Here is a 10,531-nt window from a genome sequence, read left to right as displayed (position 1 = left end):
GCAATGGCTAGGGAACTGGGAGCGTTGGCACTTGCTGGACCATCAGGGGAAAATGCAGGTGCAGTTGCCCTGAACTGTACCAAAAATTTGGGCCTAAACACCAGGATCCATTTGAGAATCCCACTTTGTGCCTGTCTGCACCTTTGAAAATCTGGCCGTTGGAGCCTATGTCCCACTGAATGTCAGTGAGAACTGGGCTTTTTAATGACTTTTGGAAATGAGACTTGCTCTCCTAAGTCACTTGGGTGGTTTTGTAAATTTTACCCTCTCCTCAGACAGAGCTAAAAAGATAAAGAGAAAAGGAAGAAAAATGCTAATAGGAGATTAAATGGATGTGAGAACTTTACACATCACCTGCACTGTGTTTTGGGCTTGTGCTATGTATGTATTGTGTCTTCTGCATCCGTTGCACTTGAATTTTGAGTAACATGCAGTGTGCATGAAACCTAAACCTGGGACTCAAATACATATTTTTACTTGTTTCCCACCCTCGGCTGTTTTATTGGACCTCATCTCTAAGTTGCCTGTGCTTCTTGGTGTGCAAATTAAAAATAAACCTGGAAACCAGTGTGTGCAGAGGGTTAGGGTTTGTGAATTGTCATCAGCTCTTATGAAGTGGGTTTTCGCCCATAAATGAAAAAAATTAAGAAATGAAGGAAAGGCACCCGAGGCAGATAATGTGAGCCATGCTGCCTGCCCTTTTCCATGCAGGACAATCCACACTACCACAACATCCCGGCATTAAAAACAGCCCTGACTGAGGGAGGAGCGCCCCTCCTGAATTGCCTGCACCACTCCCAGCACCGCAGCTCCCCTTTGCATGGCCAGGGTCAGCCTGAATTTTCTCTGTTGTTTCTTTACTGTTGTCCAGGAAACCAATTTCCAAAGAGTCACAAACCCAGAACAGGGCGACTGAGCAAAGAGAACGTGGAATGGAAGAGAGGTGCACAGCTGTGGACATTGACTCTAAAAGCGGCTGTAACTTCTGATGGACAATGGGAAAGCTCCATTCACCTCCAGGTTCTGGGCACTGGATGGCTGCAGAGGGAGGAGGAGGGAGAGCAGGTGGCTATAGTGTTTAATAACTGAGAACTGTATCAGCTCAACACACCTACATTTAAAGAGCCCATGGGATTATTTGCAAAGCATTATCTTCTGGCTAAGACAAAGGAGTGGGACACAGGAGATCTGGGTTCAAGTACAGGTTCTGTGGAAAATTCCCTATTTGACCTTGAGTAACTCACTGAATTGCTGTGCGCCTCAGTTTCCCCATCTGTTAAACAGGCATCATTAAATCCTTTGTTTCTCTCATCCATTAAATGTGTATCCATTTCAGACAGTAACAGTCTCTTACTATGTGTCCACGCAGCACCCAGCAGAAAGGGGCCCACATCTGAGTTCTCGTCTGTAGGTCCTGCCAAAATATCCATGATAAGAATCAGAGGTGACCCAGGGTGGGGGCACGAGGGGTCAGGTGATGGTGCAGATTTCTGCCAGTGTTTGCTGGCCAGGCCCCCTCCCTATTCAGTGACTGCTGGAACAGGCTGCAAGCTGCAGCCACAGGGAGACGGAGAAGCGAACAGTTTGCTGTGGGAGCTGCTACCCAGCACAGTGATAAGGGCCCCCCTGGGCATTCATTAGAACACCTGCATTTTAATTAACCCCAAAGGCCATTGCACGGCATGGTATGTTATGACTGAGCTGGGATAATCTGTCTACAGAGACTAATTATAACTTCTGTCTTCTGCCACTTCAGTCCGGCTCCCAGATAAGATGCCCACCACAGGAACAGCAAGAATGACAGCAATGAAAAGAATTGAAAAGGGCCTTACTGACACTGCTCTGCTATGGCAGCAGCAAATGGATCCATGAGCTCAGTGCTGACAAACCCCTCACACAGCCCTGCTTCACTGGCTCTGTCACACCCTGTGTGTGTGGGGTCTATGGACTGGTTTAGGTTACAGGCTATGCCAGCGATGTAGCTAACCACTGCTAAGCCTTTAGCATCGAGGCACAGTAGAGGTGCAAGACGAGCCTTACCTGGATAGTGAAGGAGCAGCTTTTATAAGTTAATTCAACCTTAAACACTTAAGATCCTTTCTCCCCACGAACACTGGTTGTGCAAAGGGCTGAATAAGAGAACAAGCCCAAGACCCCGAAAGACACAGAGTGATGTTCATCCCAGTGGAAAGAGAAGGGATGGTGTTGGGGGTAATGCTCAGACTGGAATACAGAACATCTGGGTCAGATTCCCGGCTCTTCCAGAGACTATTTTTGTGACCACAGACAATTCAATCAGTCTGAGATTTTCAAGAAAGCCAATAGAAGTTAGGAGCCCAAAGCCCACTGCACTAGATTGAATTTTGGGAGCCTGGCTCCTTTGAAAATCTCACCCTCAAATGCTCTGTGCCTCAGTTCTCCCTTGTAAAATGTAGCCGATAAACCTTCTTACATTTATGAACTCTGAAAGGCAGGAACTGTCTCACGCTCTGTCTGAGCAGCACACAGAACATTGGGGCCATGATCTTCCTGGAGTTGCTAGGGACCGCTACACTGCCAGTCTTTACTGGTTAGCAAAAGGTGATCCCAAGTGGTGCATGGGACATATGCTGTCCATCTGCACAGTGCTGACTTTCATCCTCACAGATAACCACACAACTGCATGACTACATCCATGTGCACAAAGAGACAGAAGGGGACACAGGAGCAATGGCTTATGGAGACCAAGGCAAACCAAGGAGAAAGCTCTGTTGGCGACAGAGACCACTAGCTGAACACCTGGCCCAGTTCACTTCTATTTCAAATGTCTGGCTGGAATTCACTGGCTTGTGTTACACAGAAGGACAGACTAGATGATAATTAACATCTCATGTCCCCTCAGAATTTGTGGGTTAGATTCTCAGCTGGTGTAAATCTACATAGCTCGTTTGAGTCCAATGGAGTTAGTCCTGATTTACACCAGCAGGGTGAGTGACAGAGGGGAATCAGCCCCATTGAACCCAATCGAGTTACTCAGGATTCAGATCATGGCGAGTGAGAGGAGAATCTGCAGCCTGGTGGAGCTGAGGATCCGGCCCTTTCAGATTAATAGTGCTACACTTATTTATGCCAGCTGAGCTGCTGGTCCTGGAGGTCTGTGAGTGTCCTCTAAAATGATGCAAAATCTCAGTTAATTGGTGACTCTGCTGTCTCAGACCAAGAGCCCGGCGGGGATTCAGAGACTGGGTCTCCAAGGGACGTTGGGTGATTTAAAGACCATGGACGGCCTAAAGGCTGTGAGAAGCTGTGAAAAAACTCTGGGGCTCTGCATCAGCGTGTGGCCATATGTTGTGGACATCCCTGGCTAGCTTTTGAGATGATGAGGTCTACAGGATGGATAACAAAAGCACAGACCGTGAACCTCTCCTGTGTGATGTGCTGTTTTGGGTAAGAAATCTGGACACTTCTACACAGGAGTCACGGCCAGGGGGAAGACGAAAAATTGCATTCAGCTGGATCATCCCCTCCCAATGCAGCCAGGGTAAGACAACTGGTTTGGTAGAGATTTCCTCTCTGGGCCTCACTCTCTTCCTGTCTTGAAATCTGTCAGTCTCCGCCTAACTCAAGGACAATGTCACCCAAATATTTTCTTTAGAGAAAAATCCGTCCATTTATCTGTCCCTGCTCTCTGCAGTATCTGTCTGCCTATCTCTCTCATGTTCATGTGTATCATTTATCTCCCTCTCTCCGGTAATCTCTGTGTGGCTATGTACACACCACAGCTTAGCTCGGTATAAGTTACGTTGTTCAGGGGGTTGAATAAGCCAGTGTAAGTTATACTGACCTAAGTGCTGGTGTGGAGAACTCTGTGTTGGGGGGAGAGCTTCTCCCACTGACATCGCCGCTGCTGCTCACGGGGGTCTGGAGTATTTAAGTTGACAGAAGAGCTCTGTCCCATCTGCTTAGCGTGTTTGTACTAGCCGTGCTACAGCAACGCTGCTGTGAGCTCTGTAGTGTAGCCAGCATGTGATAAACCCAACATGACAGCTTCCACCTTTCAATAGGGCCTCTCATGCACGGGAAATCTCCCTGAGAAAATGAAAATAGACACTTCATTATTGTCCTTCAAATCTGACCTTAAAAATCCCCTGTTGTGATATTCACAGAACGCAGCCTGCTGATCATGGCTGAGCAGATGACACGCTGTCGCTATTCCTCCTTCGTTCCTTTTCCCTTTTTCTCTAACCCCCATAAAAACCCTCAAACAATTAATATAATTAACAAAGCTGGGACAATTCTTCACCAGATTCATTTGTTTGTATGTTGAATCCGCACCCTTTCCTTTAACACAAACACAGAGCAGCACCTACATTGATAAAAATGAATCCCGACCAAAACAAAGTACTCCACTGCACACACAATAATCCCTCTGCAGAGAGGAGGAGAGAAAGAACAAACCACATATGACAAATGTTGGTCACAACCCCTAATCCACCAATGGAAGAATCTAAGATACTGTGGTGATAAAGATGGGGTAAGAGCCTGCATAGAATAGAGATGAAGAAATTAGACAGGAGTGGAGAGAAGAGATGAAACTGGAATCGAGTAGAATAGAATAGGACATCCCCTTTGTCTGTTCGTAATGGATGGTAAGATCTTTAAGGCAAACATTTTCTCTTTCTGAGTTCTGCACTGTACAGTGAGGACCTGATCCCAACAGGCATGAGAATGATGTAAATATAAACTTCTACGAGTGAAAGTGAGTAGTGGGGTGACATGCAGTAAAGAAGCGGTAGTGGAAGGAAGGGTGAGCATTGCAGCAATAGGATGATATATACTTTTGTTTCTGTAACTCATGGGCATTATTTCTCTCCCCTACCACAGGAATGATTCCCACTTGGGGTTGGTCAACCACACAGTGGTGACTCATTTCATACTCTTAGGAATCCCCAACACTGACGGCCTTCAGACCATCCTCTTCGTCGTCTTCTTAGCTATCTACCTCTGCACCCTGCTGGGAAACCTGCTCATCTTATCAGCCATCCTCGGTGACTCCCGCCTGCACACCCCCATGTACTTCTTCCTCTGCAATCTTGCCGTGCTGGACCTTGGATTAGCCTCCATCAGCACCCCCAAGTTGCTGGCCAACCTCTGCAGTCAGAGCAGGGTCATCTCGCTGGGCGGGTGCATGTCTCAGGTCTTCTTTTACCAGTTCCTAGGCTACACCGGGGAACTGCTCTGCACCGTCATGGCCTTTGACAGGTACGTGGCCATCTGCCACCCGCTGCGCTACCTGATCATCATGAACTGGAGGGTGTGCGCCATTCTGGCTGCCAGCACCTGGGTCACTGGCTCCTTTCATGCCACCATTTTCACCAGCATGACCTTCACCCTGCCCTACTGTGGGCCCAATGTGGTGGACTATTACTTCTGTGACATCTTCCCTGTGGCCAAGCTGGCCTGCGCAGACACATACGTCATTGAGACCTTGGGCTTCTACAATAATGGCCTGGTGCCCATGACCTTCTTCCTCCTCGTACTTATGTCCTACGTCCGCATCGTCTACTCCATTCTGAAAATGAACTCAGCCGAAGGGCGACGCAAGGCAGCCTCCACTTGCACCTCACATCTGACGATGGTGATGCTGTACTTTGGGCCCTGCGCCCTGGTCTACACGCAGCCACAGCTGAGCAAAGTGGTGGCGACAGCTCTGCAGATCTCTGCCGATGTGGCTACACCCATGCTGAACCCGGTCATCTACACACTGAGGAACAAGGACGTGAAACGGGCTCTGAGGAAACTGAGAGGGGGTCAGACGACTGCACGTTGATGTGCTACATCTGCAGAAGTAACAAAAATCTGGGCCTAAACACCAGGATCCATTTGAAAATCCCACTATGTGCCTATCTGCACCTTTGAAAATCTGGCCATTGGGAGCCTACGTCCCACTGAATGTCAGTGAGAACTGGGCTCCGTAATGGCTTTTGGAAATGAGACTTACTCTCCTAAGTCACTTGGGTGGTTTTGTAAATTTTACCCTCTGCTCAGAAAGAGAGAGAAAGATAAAGAAAAAAAGCTAATAGAAGGTTTAATGGACGTGAGAACTTTACACTCATCACATGCACTGTGTTTTGGGCTTGTGCTACGTATGTATTGTGTCTTCTGCATCTGTTGCACTTGAATTTTGAGCAACATTCAATGTTTATGAAACCAAAACCTCAGACTCAAAAGAGGATTTTTTCCTGTTTCCCGCCCTCAGCTGTTTTATTGGAGCTTGTCTCTAAATTGCCTGTGCTGCTTCCTGCTGTGCAAATTAAAAATAAAGCTGGAAACTAGTGTGTGGAGAGGACTGGACCCATTCATGAGACTGGCAAATAAAAAGTGAAATTTAACAAAACAGCAAAAACAGGAAAGGAAAAAGAGTTGGACACTGAGGCTGTGATTTCCAAAGCGCCCAAGGAAGTTAAGAGTCTGCGGCAATTGGAAAACTAGTTCCCTTCAGGCCCCTTTGAAATTTCCAACCTAAAGTGGAAGTGTGATATTAGAAGTTAGAGAAGTGACTTAATCTCTCTGGGGCTCAGTTCCCCACCTGATGCACTGAGGTACAAAACATTCCTTTCTCCCACCCATTACTCCTGTAAGCACTTTGGGGCAGGGTCTGTCTCTCACCGGTGTGGGTGCAGTGCCCATTACCCTCTAATGGCCTTCTACAAAAGAAAAATAATATTTTTGTGAATTGTCATCAGCTCTTATGAAGTGGGATTTTGCCCATAAATAAAAAAACAATTAAAATAAAAAAAGGAAAGGAAACTGAGGCAGATAATATGAGCCATGCCACTTGCCCTTTTCCCTGCAGGACAGTCCACACTACCACAACATCCCAGCATTAAAAACAGCCCTGACTGAGGGAGGAGCATTCCTCCTGAATTGCCTGCACCACTCCCAGCACTGCAGCTCCCCTTTGCACTGCCGGGGCTTAGCCTGAATTTTCTCTGTTTCTTTGCCGTTCTCCAGAAAACCAATTTCCAAAGAGCCATAAACCCAGAAGAGGGCGACTGAGCAAAGAGAACTTGGAATGGAAGAGAGGTGCACAGCTGTGGACATTGACTCTAAAAGTGGCTGTAACTTCTGATGGACAATGGGAAAGCTGCATTGACCTGCAGGCCCTGGGCACTGGATGGCTGCAGAGGGAGGAGGAGGGAGAGCAGGTGGCTATAGTGTTTAGTAACTGAGAACTGTATCAGCTCAACACACCTACATTTAAAGAGCCCATAGGGATTAATTGTAAAGCATTATCTTCTGGCTAAGACAAAGGAGTGTGACACAGGAGATCCGGGTTGAAGTACAGGTTCTGTGGCAGATTCCCTATTTGACCTTGAGTAACTCACTGAATTGCTTTGTGCCTCAGTTTCCCCATCTGTTAAACAGGAATCATTAAATCCTTTGTCTCTCTCATAGGTTTAATGTGTATCCATTTCAGACAGTGACAGCTCTTACTATTTGTCCACGCAACACCCAGCAGAAAGGGGCCCACATCTGAGTTCCCGTCTGTAGGTGTGACCATAATACCAATGATAAGAATCAGATGCGACCCAGGGTGGGGGCACGAGGGGTCAGGTGATGGTGCAGATTTCTGCCAGTGTTTGCTGGCCAGGCCCCCTCCCTCTCCAGACTCCTGGAGCAGGCTGCAAGCTGTGACCCAGGGGAGACGGAGAAGCGAATACTTTGCTGTGGGAGCTGCAGGGAGGGGCAGCTGACAGCAGAGCGTGTGTGTGCCTTTGAACCGTGCCCTCTGCCCACCAACAGCAGGTCCCAGCCACCTCTGATAAGAGCAGTGAGAATACAAGTAAAAAGAGTAAAATGCAGCTCGGCCCTGCTGTTCCTGGCAATGACACATGGGACTCAGCTGGTGCCAGCCAAGAGTAACCTGGGAGCTGCTACCCAGCACAGTGATAAGGGCCCCCCTGGGCATTCATTAGAACACCTGCATTTTAATTAACCCCAAAGGCCATTCCACGGCATGGTATGTTATGACTGAACTGGGATAATCTGTCTACAGAGACTAATTATAACTTCTGCCTTCTGCCACTTCAGTCCGGCTCCCAAATAAGATGCCCACTAGAGGAACAGCAAGAAATGACAGGGATGAAAAGAATTGCAAAGGGCCTTACTGACACTGCTCTGCTATGGCAGCAGCAAACGGATCCATGAGCTCAGTGCTGACAAACCCCTCACACAGCCCTGCTTCCCTGGCTCTGTCACACCCTCTGTGTGTGGGGTCTATGGACTGGTTTAGGTTACAGGCTATGCCAGCGACGTAGCTAACCACTACTAAGCCTTTAGCATCAAGGCACAGCAGAGGTGCAAGACGAGCCTTACCAGGCTAGTGAAGGGGCAGCTTTGTTAAGTTAAATGAACCTTAATTCTGTAAAGATCCTTTCCCCACGTACACTGGTTGTGCAAAGGGCTGGGTAAGAGAAGATGCCCGAGACCCAGCAAGACGCAGAGTGATGTTCATCCCAATGGAAAGAGAAGGGATGGTGTTGGGGGTAATGCTCAGACTGGAATCCTGGACCTCTGGGTCAGATTCCCGGCTCTTCCACACACTCCTTTTGTGACCTCAGACAATTCAATCAGTCTGAGATTTGGGAGTTAGAAGCTTCCCACTGCTCCTTTGAAAATCTCACCCTCCAATTCTCTGTGCCTCAGTTCCCCCTTGTAAAATGGGCCAGTAACCCTTCCTATGTTTGTGAACTCTGAAAAACAGGGACTGTCTCATGCTGTGTCTGAGCAGCACACAGGACATTGGGGCCATGATCTTCCTGTAGTTGCTAGGGGCCACAATACTGCCAGTCTGTACTGGATTGCAAAAAGTGATTCCAAGTGGTGCACGGGACATACGCTGTCCATCTGCACAGCGCTGACTTTCACCCTCACAGATAATCACACAACTGCATGAATACATCCATGTGCACAAAGAGACAGAAGAGTCAAGGGTACAGAGGCTAATACAAACAAAGGAGAAAGCTCTGTTGGCAACAGAGACCACTAGCTGAACACCTGGCCCAGTTACCTTCTATTTCACACTCCTTGGTGGAATTCACTGGCTTGTGTTACACGGCAGGAGAGACAAGATGATAATTAACATCCCATGTCCCCTCATCAGTTATGGGTTAGATTCTCAGCTGGTGTAAATCTACATAGCTCGTTTGAGTCCAATGGAGTTATTCCTGATTTACACCAGAATGGTGAGTGACAGAGGGGAATCAGCCCCATTGAACCCAATCGAGTTACTCAGAATTGAGATCATCCCGAGTGAGAGGAGAATCTGCAGCCTGGTGGAAATGAGGATCCAGCCCTTTTAGGTTAATAGTGCTACCCTTATTTATGCCAGCTGAGCTGCTGGTCCTGGGGGTCTGTGAGTGTCCTCTAAAATGATGCAAAATCTCAGTTAATTGGTGACTTTGCTGAGGTCTCAGACCAGGAGCCGTGAGGGGATTCAGAGACCGGGTCCCAAAGGGACCTTGGGTGATTTAAAGACCATGTACAGCCTAAAGGCTGTGGGAAGCTGTGAAAAAGCTCTGGGGCTCTGCAGCAGCCTGTGGCAATAGGCTGTGTACATCCCTGGCTAACTTCGGAGACGATGAGGTCTGCAGGCTGGATAACAAAAGCGCAGACCGGGCACCTCTGCTGTGTGATGTGCTGTTTTGGGTAAAAATCTGGACACTTCTACACAGGGGTCACGGCCAGGGGGAAAAGGATAAATTGGATTCAGCTGGATTGTCCTCTCCCAACGCAGCCAGTGTAAGACAATTGTCTGGTAAAGATTTTCTCTCTGTCCCTCAGTCTCTTCCTGTCTTGAAATCTGTCAGTCTGCACCTCACTCAAGGACTATGTCACCCAAATATTTTCTTTAGAGAAAAATCCATCCATCCATCTGTCCGTGTGTCTCTCTGCAGTACCTGTCTGCCTATCTCCCTCTCTCCATTAATCTCTGTGTGGCTATGAACACACCACAGCTTAGCTCGGTATAAGTTACGTTGTTCAGGGGGCTGAATAAGCCAGCATAAGTTACACTGACCTAAGCGCTGGTGTGGAGAACTCTGTGTTGATGGGAGAGCTTCTCCCACGGACATAGCCACTGCTGCTCGTGGGGGCTGGAGTATTTAAGGTGACAGTAGAGCTCTGTCCCATCGGTTTAGCCTGTCTGTACTAGCCGTGCTACAGCGACGCTGCTGTAAGCTCTGTAGTGTAGCCAGCATGTGATAAACCCAACACGGCCCCTTCTCCCTTCCAACAGCACCTCTCATGCATGGGGAAAGCTCCCTTAGAAAATGCAAATAGACACTTCATTATTGTCCTTCAAATCTGACCTTAAAAATCCCCTGTAGTGATATTCACAGAACGCAGCCTGCTGATCATGGCTGAGCAGATGACAAGCTGTCGCTATTCCTCCTTCGTTCCGTTTCCCTTTTTCACTAACCCCCATAAAATTCATATCATTAAAGCTGGGACAATTCTTCACCAGATTCATTTGTTCATATGTTGCATC

At 47.9% G+C, this 10,531-nt stretch overlaps 1 protein-coding gene across 1 annotated transcript; it reads left to right on the top strand.

Moving 5' to 3' along the window:
* The first annotated feature begins 4,834 nt into the window (after nucleotides 1–4,834).
* LOC137162728 (putative olfactory receptor 10D4) lies at nucleotides 4,835–5,809 on the top strand. Its single transcript, XM_067562643.1, has one exon. It carries the CDS (start codon nucleotides 4,835–4,837, stop codon nucleotides 5,807–5,809), a length of 975 nt encoding a protein of 324 aa, XP_067418744.1.
* Nucleotides 5,810–10,531: the final 4,722 nt, after the last annotated feature.

This window comes from Emydura macquarii, unplaced genomic scaffold (assembly GCF_026122565.2).
Source record: "Emydura macquarii macquarii isolate MOO-44397 ecotype Brisbane River unplaced genomic scaffold, CSIRO-AGI_Emac_v2 contig_2456, whole genome shotgun sequence".
Classification (NCBI taxonomy): Eukaryota; Metazoa; Chordata; order Testudines; family Chelidae; genus Emydura; species Emydura macquarii.
The sequence above is the reverse complement of the archived record's forward strand: the minus strand, read 5'-3'. Positions and strand labels throughout refer to the sequence as shown.

Excerpts from the sequence above, each read along its gene's own strand:
- LOC137162728 (XM_067562643.1), top strand. The coding sequence starts at position 4,835 with ATGGGCATTATTTCTCTCCCCTACCACAGGAATGATTCCCACTTGGGG.